Genomic DNA, 18,038 nt, shown 5'->3' on the forward strand with positions numbered 1-18,038 from the left:
CCGTGCAACCTCTGTTTGAGTAGTTACCACAGTAGCATCACTCGCTGTTTTACAAGGACCCCAAACTGAGAAATTTTGATTCATCCTCTGATAAAGTGGTTTATACCTGGTACTTTGGCAGTGGCTCCTTGGCAGGCTGGGCACATCCAGATGCTGTAAAACAGGAGGAGATGGTACAGGTCCCGCTGCTACTTGTCTGGCAGGGTTTTGTCCGGGTTGGAGCTTCCTCTCCTTCTCCCTGTGAGAAAGGGATTTCCAATCAGTGGGTCACACTATTACTGTATACAGGATATCTAGGATGCCCCATAATAGGGACACTGACAGTGCAAGGATCATGCGGTTTTGATGCATTAAGGGGGTTATTCAGATATGGACGCAGATATTGCTTCCATATACTCACATGCTGGGGGCAGCCAAGCATAGGACGAGGCCACCCAGCATGCGTGGCACTGCTCTGAGATGCATAGAATAGAGGTTGACCCCTGCCTGCGTAGACAGGGGTCCCACCGCCATGTTTCCATACGCAGGAAATGCAGGTGATGTCACAGGCCGGCCCCAAAAACGTCCACGACATGCCTGCATTTCCCGATCGCCACCCCCCACCCCGCGTCACTGCCCGTCAGTCACCATGCGATTGCATCCTTCCGGGATGTGATCACATGGTGAAGAGTCACATACGCACACTATGGCCGGTGCACATGCGCAGACCCTATGGTTTTGGACTATGTATATAGCAACACAGTTATTTTACCAGAAGGTACCAGCAGTGATCACACTGATAATATAATTATATATATATATATATATATATATATATATATATGTGATAAACAAGCAGTATGAGCGCAAATACCAAGGTAAAATTTTCTAGAGTCCCGTGGAACTACAAGTCCAAGGCTAGACAAGAAACAATGTTCCTCACAATCACTGACAGCCAATGTTATTTGGCAGAAGAAACTTGTCAATGTGCACCTCTGGGACTTCCAGCTGTCGCTTCCCCAATGTTACCTGATCCTGAACGGGTGGTAGTCCTGCCAAGAGATTGAAGAAGCAGGGAGCGCCAATAGTGCATTAAAAGTGTACAACAAATTTATTTAAAAATCCAAATCGGTAACAAGTGTGAACCCGTACCATAAAAGGCGGTTAAACCACCGCTCGTATAACCAGCATAAGATTTACCCCACTGTGCAAACCAGCATTCTCAGTTCAAAGTCCATACGTCAGACCACGCCCGTGAGAATGCTGGTTTGCACAGTGGGGTAAATCTTATGCTGGTTATACGAGCGGTGGTTTAACCGCCTTTTATGGTACGGGTTCACACTTGTTACCGATTTGGATTTTTAAATAAATTTGTTGTACACTTTTAATGCACTATTGGCGCTCCCTGCTTCATATTTATATATATATATATATATATATATATATATATATATATATATATATATATATATATATATATATATATATATATAGCATTTCAGATGTAATGCTGTATACTCTTTCCAAAAATAGATTTTCTAGGTCTTCCACGCCTACAGTAGGTTATCTGCATTATTCAACCTTCAATGTGACTATCACTAGGCAATTACAGTGTACATGCGGCAGTCATGTGCTTGACACAAAGTAGTGACAGGAAAAAAACAAAACCATTAAACGTGTCCTCTCCACAGCGTGGAGTCCATGTACTGACTGTGCAAAATGCTTTAACCCCTTTCTGACATCAGTCTGCACACAGACAAACAAGGGGGGAAATTTAATAAACACAACTGCTGTATATTCCCGGTAGAATTGTATCTTACTGATTTACAATGTTCAAAGCTGCAGCAATCTTGACGAGAATACAAACTTTAGAACAGAATTCCTTGTCTTAATCCAACCCCAGAATAACTTGCATTTTGAGTAAAGTTCTAGATCAATACAGGCCTGTATTAATAGCACTAGGGCTATTCCCCACACTGCTTCAGCATTGGGTGTTGGGGTAATAAGAACGGTTAAAGAAAAGATCTTTACTGTTCACAGATAGCTCTGGCATGCCCAACTTAAATGGTTGTCAGGGCCCACTAGCACCTCTTTGTGAGATGCCTATGTGAGCTGAAGTGGATTTAAGGGAGTAATTAACTGGTGCATTTACATACATCCCAACTGTTCGATTACAGCGGGAAAGTACCGCTATTTGGACACCGTCTTCCTGTCCCACCCGCAGGCCGCAGTGCCCCACGGGCAGAGGGGCAGTTGGGAGAGCATGTGATCATCGCTGCTCTGCAAAACAGCCGGTGATCACACTGAATAGATAGCGTGTGCATCTAACAGTTCAGGGAGGTGAGCCAGGGGTTGACCAGCTGCTCAAGGAGTGCTGGACACGCCCTCAAAATTATGAATTTGGGGGTTGTGCAATGAGACCCCACCCCTGAGGCCCCACCCATTTTTGTGCGTAGGCGCGACTCCGGCACACCATGTCCCTCCTTCATCCCTGCTGAAGTTGGGAGATATTTATTTATTTATTTATTAACATATTTTTGTACAATGGGGTGTATGTGTACTGTTTAGTGTAATATTTTTTTTTAACAAGTGCACTATAGGTGCCCTGCCATTCTCCAAGTGCCAGCATGCCCTGACAGCCATTTAAGTTGTGCCAAGGGGATGAGGTCAATTTACATACAACCAAAATCCAGACGGTCAAAATCCTGACAAGGTCAAAATACAGATATCTAAAATGTCGACTGGTCAAAAGGTCGACAAGATTTTTTTCATTGAAATAGACTTGTTTATACTTTACTATCCCAGTGGACCTGGAGGCGGAATATAATAGTGTGCCGAGCGCAGCGAGGCACCGTGCCCGATGCGAGGGGACGCGGTACACTTATACAGTGCCCATGTCGACCTATGTTGAAATACACACAAAAACAGATGGAAAACGTATGTCGACTTTTTGCCCTGTCGGCATTTTAAATGTTGGCATTTTGACCTTGTCAGGATTTTGACCGTTGGCCAATTGTTGTCAGGATTGCGACCGTAGGGATTTTGATTGTAGGCATTTCATACTAAACCCGTGCCAAGGCATCAGTACATTTGAATAGATTATTTTTGTACTAGTTACAAAAATGCGCTTATCAAATGATTCAATGATTCAGGCCCAGATTTATCAAGTTTTGGAGAGTGATAAATAGCATTGTGATAAAGTACCAACCAAACAGCTCCTTACTGCTGTGTTTGAAAAATTACAGTTAGGAGCTGGTTGGCTGGTACTTTATCACCGTGCTATTTATTTTTCTCCAAGGCTTGATAAATCTAGCCCTCAGTTTGTACTTTAACATATGGCTTAAGTTAGATAAAATTCTGTGCACAAAGGATACTTGTCTACAGAAAGGTGTGTATATATGTATTAGGTTATATGTTACACAGTCAGGCGTTTCTGCACTCAGAAACAGTATATCTCCCCCCCCCCCCCCCCCACACACACACACACACACACACACACAGCTTTTTATAACAGAGCCTCTTGAATCAACACGATATGTATACACTATCACCTCCACTGAACACTCTAACATGTCAAAGAATTTTCTCCAGCTTGGCAGAGAATGGTAAAATTTGATTACAAACTAAAGCAAACCATGCAAAAGAGAAAAACACAAACCACACTGGGTAGTTCCGTATAGAGTTTTGGCTAGTTCTGGAAAGAGGGAACGGATTTGGATACCACTAGAATAGCGATGCTGTAATGAACATATACTCTGTGCGTTTGTGTAATATGTACTTGTGAGTGGTACAGATGCTTACAGCTATTATACTGTATGAACCTAGCAAAGAGAATGGTGTGCTTCTGCACAGGAGTCTACAACATGAGCAAGAACATATGTTCCATATGTCTTTTGACCAACCATAAAAATATATTTCAGGCGAATAATACCCTACTAGTCATGTGATTCCTGTTGGTGGTGCTCCCCAGAGTCCATAATATATACGGATCTTGTGTAATTAGCTTCCGTTGCCTTGCGGCAAACAGAAACAGGAAAAGACTCCTTTTTTGGGGGGGGGGGGGGGGGGGGGAGGGGGGGGATGACTTTTTACTGATGTGAATATTAAACTATAACTTGATGAAAATGTAAAATAAAATATAGTTAAATAAGTCTAAGTGGCTGATGACTCCTTTGTGCTAAACATTTGACATAACGTTAAAACTTGGTTTTCCTTATCATCCAGAACATAAATATAGGTGAAAGAATATATGTATACATTCCATAGCACTCTAACACATCAATGTTATCCACTAAGGTTAGTATATTCTAAATAGATTTTTGGACAAGTGTCTTATCTAGGATTGCTACCCATACTGTATTAACACTAGCAAATTTCCTGTATATACTAGTACAATCAATAATTCAATCACGATCTACCCGCAGCCAATCCCCGGTGTTCCCGAGGTGGTGGGGTGGGGGCCGAGTGTTCCCCCGGCTGCTGAGTGTTCCCAAATGTTCCTGCAGCTAACGGGCTGGGTGCACTGACGACTTTTACAGCAGCTGCAAGGATGAGGCTGCTGCTGACAGCCTTCCACGTGCAGATATACATGATCTCAGCGGCGGACTGTAATCGACACTAGGAACCAGCACTCTCCATCCCAGCGCTATGCGGCTTCCTGCGCAGTGTTCACTTTCCGCGTCCTGGGGGCTGGCAGATCACTGCAGTGAGCTGGTGTGTGTGTGGTGACAGGGGACACCGAGATACAGACGGGGGGAAGCTGAGAGGCACATTGGTGGGAAGCTGAGAGGCACAGAGGGGGGAAGCTGAGAGGCACAGGGAGACAGAGACACAGAGTGAGGGGAGGGAGGCTGAGGAACACAAAGGTGGGCGTTCTGGAATGACAGTAAGGTGGATTGACGCAAGGGTTGTGTCTATATTCCCTTCGTGGAAAGGATTAGGATACTACACAAGGGACAGAAGGCTGGAAAGGGAGGGGGCATGGAGAGACGCAAGAGGCTGGAATGGATTCAGGGCGCAGGAAGTGACACAGGGAGCACAAGTCTGGGTGAACCTTTGTGATGATGTCACTGGTTATATTCCCACAGAAACAGGCATCCTCCGGACCAGGTGATTTCCTACATGAATAATGAATACCGACTGAAGACACTGTCTGCCCAGGGAGGATCTATTTCTTCAGAGGTTCACCGTTACAGTGAAATCACCATGTAGGTAAGGTGTATTTGGAATAGAATAGAGATAAATAATCCCAGAGTGACGAGAAACCGGTAGCATATTACGTTGGCATGCTCCCATTTTCCAGTGGCAACGTCCCTAAGACATTTTCTCTACTGTCCACAACATCACCCCACAGACACTCACCATCAACTGCCAGACCACCTACCGCTCCTTGTTGCAAGGCCACACCCACTTTTCAAGGAGCACCCATGCCTACGGCGCATGCACTAGAGACACCCTTTTAGACTCAATCAGCTTTATTGGCCAGGTGTACTCATGTACACTAGGAATCTTTTGCGATACAATGCATCGCCAAGCAGCAACATGAAGGTGCCCACTTTTAAACCCAGTAGCTACTATCTACCGTTACCCCTTCCCTAACCCCAGCACTACCTGCCAATAGTCCCCTCCTTGCCCCCAGTACTGCCCCAGTTGCTATTTACCCTTACCCTCTCCCTATTACTTGTACTGTTAGCCCGTATCCCCGTCCTTGCCACCCAGTACTGCCCCAGCTATCTACTCTTTCCGCTTACCTACACCCAGCACTATTTGCCACTAGCCCCCTTCTCCCCCACCCCCAGCACTGTCCCCATTGCCGTCTACACTTACATCCAGCACTGCCTGTCCTTACCCTCCTCTACCCAGTCGCCCTGTCTCCACCCCCAGTTCCATCCCAGCTGCTGCTCGCCCTTAACCTTCTTTACCCCAAATGCTACCTGCACCCCGCACTGTCCCAACTCCTTTAATGTGATGGTACTCAGAAACAGTGGCGTAGGACCCCAATTTATTTAAAGTTAGCGGTCCCTGGGACCCACAATTTTTTTCACCCAGGACGATCACTAGTTTGCACACTAAAAGGTCTGTATATACATTTAGGATCAGCTGTACATCGTATATAAGGTAATTGTGTAAAATTGTGATATCAGAAAGTATAGAAGGGCACCATAAGCGTCCTTCCACTTCTGCTATTCACCATTATGCTGCGAATTGAACGGTGGATGAGAGGGTGGGCAGAACAGTGTCCCTTGAAAAAGTTTTTTAAGAGGTTACTGGTAGGTCCTAACGGGAGTTAGATTGTTTACAAAATGTTCAGCGCACCGAAAGCTTATAAAACACGGTTATCTTTTTAAGAAATAATATTATATTTGTGGTCCACTTCTGCTGCCTGTGATCATCTCATTAGATTGGACCACAGGTGACAGGGTAGACAGGCAGTGTACCCGTGAAATTGAGAGCTAACAGTGGTCACAGGAGATCCCAATGTGGGAGTTATGTAGTCTCTGTTACCTATGAAGCATTGCAGGGGCTAAATGCACCCTGGGCACCCCGGCGTGCCGCTTGGGAAAAAGCAGAAATGTAAATACCTGTAGATGATACTGGCCGAGACAGAGTGGATTTTGTTGGTGCTAGGAAAGGGACTCCAGGTCAGGAATTCAGCGTGTGAACAGACGTTTTCACCTCAGTGTGGGAAGGAGTACTAAAAGGTCTGGCTGATCAATCATATATTATAATTACTGGATGGACATCTGTTCCAGACAGTAGGCTGAAAATGTATAATTGTCCAATCGGTGTCCGGTTGGCCGTGGGTCATCCCTCTGTCTATTTGTATTATATTCCGGTTTCCGGAAAACCCACCCCCGATGCTATGGTAGCAATACTAGTCATGGCAATGCTTTTAGTTTTAGTTTCGAGGCACCGGTTGTCATGGGGACAGCCCGGGTCTTGCTTAGTGTCATGGTGTGTGCATGAAAGACTAGGACAGTGTCGGGTTCTGTCCAGTTTCCCTGAAGACCACTTTAATAATCAAAAGATCCTTATTCCATTAGGTCCCTATACTTGTCTAAGCATTTGTTCCAACGGTACATCAAGGCATCTATCCTGGCAAAGAAGAAATCAGTGTCAAGTTCCTGAAGACCGGACATAACTCCCTGCAGAACTTCACTGATGGTTGCGTATCGCCTTCCACCCAGGTGCTTCCTCAATAGCCCACAGACATAGAAATCACTCAGTGCCAGGTCAGGGCGGTAGGGAGCAATGTAATAACTCACGCATGTGGTTGGCAGAGTGTGCCTGGCGCTATCAAGCAGCAATACAACGCCTGTTCGCAGCAACCCATGTTGTTTTTGATAAATAGCCCTCCTTAACCTGCTCAATGTGTCACAATAGTGGTCAGCATTCACAGTATCTCCGTTGGTGAGGAAATCAATAAGAAGAAGCACGCCCTTCTGGTCCGAAACACAGTCACCATGACCTTCTTTGCTGATGGATTTTTAAAAAATGTCTTTGAAGGTGGGGATACTGCATGTTTCCATGTCATGGATGCTTGCTTCATCTGCAGTGTCTCATGATGCATTTCATCGCCTATAACAATACTCTACCGGAACTGCTCTCCCTCCTCATGACTTTATGAACTTCTGTGAGTTGCTTTGGTATCCAGTGTGAACACTGTTTCCTGTAACCCAGCTGTTCATGAACGATGTTGTACACAGTACCAAATGAGATGTTCAGTTCGACAGCAATATCACTGACTCAAATGCATCGATCCTTCTGAATCAGACCTTCAATGCAGCACAAATTGTTATCTGTGGTGGACGTGCTTGTCCAACCAGATCGCTGCACATCTTGAAAGTCTGTCTTGCCATTATCAAAGGCAGTGCACCAAACCTGTTTCCATGACATGATGTTATCACCTTATATCACCTTACACCTCATGCTACAAGTTATGTTGGAGATTGAGCGTTTCTTTTTCTGCATATGCAGTGTTTGTTTTCAAGTCCTGAAGCAATGCATATGTTTTTCTCCCTAGTATAGCATTTCTTAGCTAATGGGGACATCAGTGTCACATTACAAGCCACGCATGGGGGTCAGCAGAAGGCCTGTTTGGGCCACAAGCTTATCCAATACCAATTTGCTTCCTGCATTGGTCATGTCTGCTTCTATCTAACAGAAAGGCAGTTGCAGAATAAAAATGAAATAATGCTGCAACAGATTGAAAAAGTCCACAATTTATTACTCTTGATCACACAATCACAGATATAAACGCCAGCCTTTTATTGGCAATCTAAAAAGTGGCACATGAGTAGCAAAGTGCAGATAAACAGCAATACTTTCAGTGATACGTGTCACACAACACTTGTGACAAGCAGTTTACCAAACTCACCGCAGAAATCTGCATTAAGTGCAGCCTGCGGGTGTGACTAGCCACGTGCACTGCTACAAACCATCGCGGGTAACTGTAATATTCCCTTAAGGGCTTGCAGTAGAGTTAAGATATATACATACTGGTAAATATATCGCGAGCCTGTCAGCGGGTGTGTATCCCCAATATGTCTATGAATGACGTTGTTCACAGAATATACTGCGTCAGCTGTACAGCACAACTGATGGTCGAAATATCTACAGAGATATCAGCATATCTGGCTGTGTGCACACTTACTGCAGGTTCTTTAAATGCCGGCTCAGTTGTTATGTCAGGCATGACACATCAGGCAGACGAATGGTACCTGTACATACACTTCCCAATCATTAGGTTGGGTACACACCTAACTGACAAGTCCGTTGACCCACAGTCGCGCCTACCGAGGGAGAGATCCGGGTATTATGCAGACTTACTGACTGGCTACCCAACTTATCGGTCAGGACACCCAGTTGGGCTAGCATTTGAATTTGCCCGCCCGGCTGTGACACGTACAAGTATACTTGCTGCACAGAAGACGCAATATGTCATTCCAAGACATATCGGGGGTACACATCTGCCGATAATATCGTCTAGTGTGCACCAGCTTTAGACAAGTTTTGCACAAGTACAGTCTGTATGTGAACAGTGTGAAGCCGTGTACACAGTAGACGATATGCTCCATGAGCTATATCATCAGTGCTTTGCCTTGAACTCCCGGGCAAACGATACAGTGCATACACACTGAACGATATCGCTAACTATATCGTTCAGTGACGTCTCCCAGCCACCACCCCAAAACATGCAGTTTTGGATGATATAGCCAAAATTGACCTGCCGGTACACACGATAGACCATCCTTGTTAAATGATCCGTGGAGCATGCATCGTTAATGATATGGGCCCTCATTCAGAGTTGATCGCTAGCTGCTGTTGTTCGCTGCGTAGTGATCATTTAAAAAAAGTCAAATCTGCGCATGCACCACAATGCGCACACGCGGCGTACGGGTACAAAGAGCATCGTGGTTTTGCACAGGTTCTAGTGAAGCTTTCAAATCGCACTGGCGGACGCAAGGAGATTGACAAGAAGTGGGAGTTTTTGGGTGGCAACTGACAGTTTTCTGGGAGTGTTTGGAAAAACGCAGGCGTGGCCAGGAGTTTGCTGGGTGTCATTACAGTGTCATTCGTCGCAGCAATCAACGCACAGAATAAGTAACTACAAGGCTGGTCTTGTTTTGCACAAAATGTGCTTGCAGCCGCTCTGCTGCACAGACATTCGCACTCCTGCAAAGTGAAAATACACTCCCCTGTGGGCGACGACTATGCGTTTGCACGGCTGCTAAAAGTAGCTAGCGAGCGATCAACTCGGAATGAGGGCCATTGTGCGTACACACTGGACGATATTACAAACGATATCGCTCAGAAGTGTCAAAATGAGCGATATTGTTTAAAATATCATCTAGTGTATACCCAACTTAATTAATAAATACAAAGTTGTATTTACTATGTAAAATATGTAAATACAGACATAAACACAAATTAAAAATACTGTTTAGTATAAACATCACTTGGCTTCCCATAGGGGAAAAAAAAACCTGCAATCATATGGAATGCATATTAATGCCCCAGGCAGATTGCATACTGTGGGGCAGATGTATTAACCTGGAGAAGACATAAGGAAGTGATAAACCAGTGATATGTGCAAGGTGATAAAGGCACCAGCCAATCAGCTCCAATATGTAAATGAACACTTAGGATCTGATTGGCTGCTGCCTTTATCACCTTGCACATATCACTGGTTTATCACTTCCTTATGCCTTCTCCAGGTTAATACATCTGCCCCGTATCAAATAAATAATTCAGATTGCAATAGACACACTAATAATAGTCAAAGATTCAGCGAGATAGATCAAGATACACTGTGTCATATCAGAAGTGTCTGCTGATATACATCATCATCACACTTTGTACTAGGGATGGAGCACCTGCAAGTTATATGCATCATGACTGGCACATATGCACAAATACGTCCTTACTGTACTCAGACAAGTCTTACACACTCCCCCTCTCCGTCTGAGCATAAGGAGTTTTACATGAAGAGTGTGACAGAATCTACCAATGGATGGAGGCATAAGAAGTCATAGGGGTAATTCCAAGTTGATCGCAGCAGGAATTTTGGTAGCAGATGGGAAAACCATGTGCACTGCAGGGGGGGGGGGGGGCAGATATAACATGTGCAGAGAGAGTTAGATTTGGGTGTGGTGTGTTCAATCTGCAATCTAATTTGCAGTGTAAAAATAAAGCAGCCATGATTTACCCTGCTCAGAAATAAAATAACCCACCCAAATCTAACTCTTTCTGCACATGTTATATCTGCCTCCCCTGCAGTGCACATGGTTTTGTCCAACTGCTAAAAAATTTCCTGCTGTGATCAACTTGGAATTACCCCCCATGTGCAGTACAAAACAGAGCACCTAAAGAAAAGGTATGGGCCCTCATTCCGAGTTGTTCGCTCGCAAGCTGCTTTTAGCAGCTTTGCACACGCTAAGCCGCCGCCTACTGGGAGTGAATCTTAGCTTATCAAAATAGCGAACGAAAGATTCGCAATATTGCGAAAAGACTTCTCTGTGCAGTTTCTGAGTAGCTCGAGACTTACTCTTCCAGTGCGATCAGTTCAGTGCTTGGCGTTCCTGGTTTGACGTCACAAACACACCCAGCGTTCGCCCAGACACTCCTCCGTTCCTCCAGCCACTCCCGCGTTTTTCCCAGAAACAGTAGCGTTTTTTCAAACACTCCCATAAAACGGCCAGTTTCCGCCCAGAAACACCCACTTCCTGTCAATCACATTACGATCACCAGAACGAAGAAAAAACCTGTAATGCCGTGAGTGAAATACCTAACTGCATAGCAAATTTACTTGGCGCAGTCGCACTGCGGACATTGCGCATGCGCATTAGCGACTAATCGCTCCGTTGCGGAAAAAAAATAACGAGCGAACAACTCGGAATGACCACCATGATCCCTTGTACATGTGTGGCCTAACTGATTCTGTTGCTTGGAATGACCAATATACTGGCTTAGCTACGTCACACATGTACAGCGACATACAGGTATTGTAGTTTACCACTGTCCTGTGACAAAAAGATAAACCAATACAATAGCTGATTAAAGTAGAAGGCATCTACACCAATCTGAAGTTCAGGTTTAAAAGATAGCTTCTTTCTCGCATACACATAAAACTATGCTGCTATATGTTGGGGTTTGTTTTTTTAGCCTATACATGTAAAAACAAAACAAAAAAAAAAACTCCAGTGTAGATCTAAATAGGGATGAAAAGTAAAATAAGGAACCACTCCAAAAGCAATGAAAAGCTGCAAAAATTCAACAAGGGTAATCTGTAGTAGCATAAATGCAATGTTTAAAAAGCACTACAAACACATTGCAGCTGATCTGTGAAAGTAATGTTACAGGCTTTCCATGTGATCATAGGGCATCTTTCTGAAACATTCTTTCACCTTGGTTTAAAGGAGGCAAAAATGTGCAATACCTTGAATGTGATCAGTGGAGTATGTGTATGAATGACAATTTTATTATTCTGTACCATAAACAAGATAGACTATATGCAAATAGCTTCAGTATACAGGATTATGCTGCTGTTCTGTACATTTTACAATGCCAGGTTTGCTTTGGATACAGTGATTAGATGTTGACAACCAAAAACCACTTTGGCAAGTAAATATACTATTACTACAAGACCCTCCACACACAGCAGGATTTCAGAACCGAGTAATACGCCAAAATCCATGCAATTTGTAACCAATGGTCTTGACGATCTTTCTCATCTGGAAATTAAGACCACACAAATGCTAAAATGATTTTTTTAGTGATTACATCAGGAGCACCCAATTCTGTACAACTGCAGCCAGATTAAAACACATAACGATGTGTTTGCATACAGTGCATATGCTCCCTATAGTTCTTCTCAGACTAATGACACAGCCACACAAGTGAGCAGATCATGGGTGGAATATTGCAGCAATTTTAAGAAACCAGCCAGTCTATGGCAGACTATGTAATGTGTGCAAAAATGATCAAAAGGCGGCTGATAAAACCTTTGATCTGTTAAGAGATTGGTTTCACATGTATATTTTGTGCTGTGAACATTTGACTGCTATGGGGTTGGTTTAGCCCTCTCAACAGGCTAATGTAGCAAATGCTTGCTAATGCTAATACAGGTTGAGTATCCCATATCCAAATATTCCGAAATACGGAATATTCCGAAATACAGACTGTTTTTTGAGTGAGAGTGAGATAGTGAAACCTTTGTTTTTTGATGGCTCAATGTACACAAACTTTGTTTAATACTCAAAGTTATTCAAAATATTGTATTAAATGACCTTCAGGCTGTGTGTATAAGGTGTATATGAAACATAAATGAATTGTGTGAATTTACACACACTTCGTTTAATGCACAAAGTTATAAAAAATATTGGCTAAAATGACCTTCAGGCTGTGTGTATAAGGTGTATATGTAACATAAATGCATTCTGTGCTTAGATTTAGGTCCCATCTCCATGATATCTCATTATGGTATGCAATTATTCCAAAATACGGAAAAATCCCATATCCAAAATACCTCTGGTCCCAAGCATTTTGGATAAGGGATACTCAACCTCTATAGCCAAAACCTTCATAGAGATAGACTGGAGAGAGATAAATGGGTCTAGGTATTATTAATACACTTACTGTAAAGTTAAAGCCACTTCTGCAGGAGGCGGCTACCAGGCTATGTACTATAAAGCTGCTGCAGAAGAGGGTGATTGGTAAGTTCCCCTCTAGTCAGTGAGCTTACAGACGCTTTCTGCACTCTGGGGGTTATTCAGGTTTGTTAGCAAACCAAAACAGCACACTAATGGTCAAAACCATGTGCACTGCAGTTGGGGCTGATGTACAATGTGCAGAGAGTTAGATTTGGGTGGGTTTTGTGTCTGTTCATGGTAAATACTGGACGCTTTATTTTTACATTGTAATTTAGATTTCAGTTTGAACACACCCCACCAGAAATCTAACTCTCTGTGCACATGTTACATCTGCCCCACCTGCAGTGCACGTGGTTTTGCCCATTAGTGTGCTTTTTTGGTTTGCTAACAAACCTGAATAAGGCCCCCTGTTGCTTGCTTGTGCATGACCCCCACAAGTTTTTTCTTTCTTGGCATCTGTGTGACCTCTCAGCCGCACAGCCACCTGGAAAACGGCAAGAGGACATTACAAGAAGTAAACTGGAGGCAGATAACGGCAGCATGGGAACGCGATGCCAGCACTGGAGAAGACAGGATTTAGCAAGTAACCACACATCTGATAGAAGCCTATGGCAGAGCGATAAACACACAAGTTAACGCAGGCAGCAAAATACCAGAGAAAATCCAATAGTACACATCGATTTTCTCTGCATTTAGCTTATTTCTACTGTTAGTACATAGACCCAAAATTATCAATCAAATCAGCTCCTCACTGTCATTTTACATGTTTTTAAAAAATTACAGGAACTGATTGGTTGGAACTTTATGTCTCTCCAAGCTTTGTTAAAACTCCACCTAATCTACGATGATCCACATTACATGTATGTGAAAATTCTTATCTTTCGTTTTAAAATGAAAAATTCACCTGTGTGGTTTCATCTTTTATTTCACGAACCGCTTTGGAGTCAAACAGGACTTGTCTGCCTCTTCTTTCACAGTCTTGGTAAACAATCAAACGAATGCAATTCAAGTCAAACTCTGAACAGCTGTAAAGGAGAAACATGGAGTTTGGTCAGTTAGATTAGGGTTTGCAAGTGGGAAGAGGCTTCTGGGATTATAGTGTTAGGCTTCAGCAATTTTTTGCACGCGCTTGTAATATTTACTAGCACAGTGTACAAAAGATAAAACTTACACAGATTATGTTTGCCCGAAAATGTTTTCGGTCAAATAAACTGAAAAGCATGGTTTTGTGTTATATTTCGCACTCATTAAAAAGCTTTTAATCTACAATAAAAACCTGCAGCCACTTGTATAGCCGATTGTTTACACTGAAAGCATTAACACAATTTCAGAACCACTTACTGACTAGAGCAAAGGTGCATTACACTCGAACCATTGGTCAGTTGTTGTTATAGGAAGTCACTGTACTGATTTACATGAGATAAATGTAAGCGCAGCACTTCGTTATGACAGCTTAAAATGTATTAGAGGGACAGTTACTAGTTACTTCATTTAAATCAGCTGCAATAAAAAAACAAATTAGAAATATTGGAAAATTAACTCTTTTTCAACACCATCCTCATTTCCGAACATGTATGTTCATACTTTCTGCAATGACCTCTGGGAACCAAAGTAATGGGTTCCAGGAAAGTACATAAACTAGTAACGAAAGAGAGGCTACGCTGAATGGTAAATAATGTATATTACAATATGAGAGAGTAAATTAATTTCTCTAATAAAACACTATATTACACGATTAACAGCAATTTGTGATTGTAGCAGCTGTGAATCACAATAGCAGTACTCTACCTATTCAAAAGCAGGAGAGGGCCAGTGACTTGCATCTCTGTGTGCAAGACTGTGATAATGAGCTACACTTCCCATCAACCATCACGGTGGGACTAAGCAGTGTCAGTCTCTACACTGTGATAAGTTGCAGGTAAGTGTTTGGATCCTGAGAAATGCCACTTACTACTCACCTTACAATACACCTGTATCATATGGGAATGTGCCACCTACTTTAGGAGTGCAAAGAGAAATGCACAGTGAAAGGATTTTCAGGCATTACATCCTGACCAGGTTTTGAAGTTACACACTATATGCATCAAAATTACACACGCGCAGCAAATAAAAAATTGGTCAACAGTTGATTAAAAATAAATCTATTAATACCTGTCTACAAAATGCATCCGGTCACCCCTACAGCTGGACAACGTAGATAAGATGTCCCAGTGTGCTCCTATTGCCACTTCTGTCACCTCCATTTGGGGTTTATTCCAAAGCACAAGACTATCAGATGACCATGGGCTGCCCCCAATTAGCCACATGACAAAAGCTGCTGAGCAGACGGCACTTCTATTCTGCTTTGTTCAGGTGCAGCTGACAATACACCACACATCCATATTACCCTGCATTCACCCCTGTCAGCACTCACACTGCCCAAATTACTACCACTTCCCCATTGGGTCACTTCTCTTTCATAAATGATTTGTTCAGTGTACAAAAGTTTGGTAATTAGTAGAGTACTATCCATTAATCATATATAATCCTATTATGTAGATCACATTCAGACAAAATCTTCACTTAACACAGAGAAACAGTATAAATAAATGTAATTCAAGCAATAACCACATTCTGCCATGGGAAATGGTTCTAGCACTTCTACCTGCAATTGGTTTAGCCAGCGAATCTGTATTTAGGAGGTCATCTAGCCTTCCCCAAAGGGTTCACTTGGGGTAAGCACTAAAGAATGGAGGGTGCAATATTGAGGTGACTGTGACCCTGCCGTAATGTTATCAAAAGCAAGTAACATTTTAATAGGAGTATGACGTTTTTTCAGTAAGGGAAGAGGAATGGATACTTCGGACTTGCCAGATGTAATGAACATGTAATCACATCAATTACCTTCATCTGAGTCAGTGACTAGTGATCAAGATCGCTGAAAGTCCATTTCTCCAAAGCAAATACCTTGATTGGTAATGACTGAGGAATATCCAACATGAGCTACATATTTCAGGCACTGCCATAACATTTGTAAGAGGCTGAACTCTGGACATTTACGGTACTTGGGAGGTGTATATTACATTATGCATAACTCCCAACATGAACCCATTAAGAAAGAAGTCCAGGTAGAGAACATTTTGCCCCTCCTGGAATGGGTTATGTTGGAAGGTATGGATTGTGGGTATAATAAATGTAATGCAATGGTTGTACATTAGATTTAAACTAATAGTTTATAGCTTCATTTAATTGAGAGAAAATTATTTTATAAAGGTTTCTTGTTGTGGAACAAAGACAACCTTAAAATATACATAAAAAAATAAAAATCTATAATTTATCTTGTCACATGCAAGAATAGCAGCAGCCTCTGTACTACTTACACACTGGGGTAGGACTCAGGAGGACTATTTGTGCGTATCTCTGTAGACCCGAAAGCTCTCATTAGATAACAGGTTACATAGTACCCAGACACCCAGGCGGGAGGAGAAGCTGGGAACCCTGGGTCACTTACAGCTCTCTCCCCCCACCCCTTCTTATCTATCCACCGTTCAGGAAACTCCGTCAGTAGCTCTTGAAATGATAATCCTGCCTCTGTCTGCACTGCATACTGTGGTACTCGCATTCTGGCGGTCTGGTTATGCTGCTGTTGCACAAGAGGGAGAGCTAATGATGTCAGTGTGCTCCAGTCAGGGGGGCCCCGGGGTACAGTATACCCTGCGCACTCACTCTCTTAATCTGGCTATGCATGCTAGTGGTATCTCCAGGTCACAAAGTCACTACATGGGTCTTCAAGGTAATGCAGAGTTTACTTTTCCTTTGACACTGCAGCCCATAAAGTTTCACTCATCAAGCACACCTGCCATTTATGCCGATTCTGATAGTGCCACTCATGAGCAGTAATAAGATGTATGTACTGGTGCCACTTCTCATACTCTTTCCACGGTCTAGGTGGCACTTAGCTGAAGATGGCATGGCTGTTACCAACTTACTCCCTGTTGCCTGCATTAACCTGACTTGAGTACAGCTATAAAAAAAAATGACTGTTTATAAATTAAGTGCATTATTGGCAAAAAAAACAACAAACTAAAACTTTATTAGTATTTGATATATGTTTGCCCAATTCCTACAGGCAGGAAAGAGAGACAATTTATACAGCACAACACCTGCACAGTCTTCCCCCTACTGTACAAGTGTGTCCACTGCTTCCTTTTCTACAGGACACTCATTAACATGTCAACCTGGGGCACCCATGTAAGAGCCCCCAGGTTTATGCTGGGGAATTACTTTTTTTATTATCTAATAATCACTAAAGAAAGAAACTAAACCAATTTGTTTTAGTTCAAGTTTAATGGATCTATAAAACCTCAATTACTACAAAATGCCAGAAATAAAATAAAAAATAAGATAAGGTGATGTCATTACACTGGATTAAGGTCACCATTCCCACATACAAATGATAAATTAGCTTAATTGTTTGTATTAAACTTACGGGACACATTTTCTATATTTACCATCTCCAATAGCCTAGGCGAGTCCACTTAGGTTTGAGTCATGACACCATGTTGGGGCAGTGTTTGCTCAGGATGGCACCAATATGATAATGCCAAGTGGATAAAATCACTCATGTACTGCACACAGGTGAATGGGATCATTAAAGTATTGACAAAAGGCTAAAAACATTTAAATATATTACAGCATACTTCTAGAGTTGGGACACAGAGCAGAACAGCCATATAAGTTTTGATCTGACCACGCTGTTAATATGCACCCATATTATGGAATAGTACATTAAAATCATTTCTGACTGATGTAGGTATCTCACAATGCTACTTTCACAGTTTCTGATGTCTCCTGTTCATGTCCCCTCCCATAACACAGTGTACGTATATCCGGTTGTAATCCACAGATGATGAGCAGCTGTTTTGATTT

At 42.7% G+C, this 18,038-nt stretch overlaps 1 protein-coding gene across 5 annotated transcripts in view; it reads right to left on the minus strand.

Moving 5' to 3' along the window:
- FNIP2 (folliculin interacting protein 2) overlaps positions 1 to 18,038 on the minus strand; it is a 144,139-nt gene that overhangs the window by 70,182 nt on the left and 55,919 nt on the right. For all 5 annotated transcript variants that reach the window (XM_063920467.1, XM_063920466.1, XM_063920465.1 and 2 more), the window contains exons 2-3: positions 14,035 to 14,155; positions 107 to 238 (exon numbers count right to left, since the gene is read on the minus strand). In XM_063920467.1, coding sequence (XP_063776537.1) covers positions 107 to 238; positions 14,035 to 14,155 — 253 coding nt within the window. The remainder of the gene's footprint in view (positions 1 to 106; positions 239 to 14,034; positions 14,156 to 18,038) is intronic.

Source organism: Pseudophryne corroboree, chromosome 1 (assembly GCF_028390025.1).
Source record: "Pseudophryne corroboree isolate aPseCor3 chromosome 1, aPseCor3.hap2, whole genome shotgun sequence".
NCBI lineage: Eukaryota > Metazoa > Chordata > Amphibia > Anura > Myobatrachidae > Pseudophryne > Pseudophryne corroboree.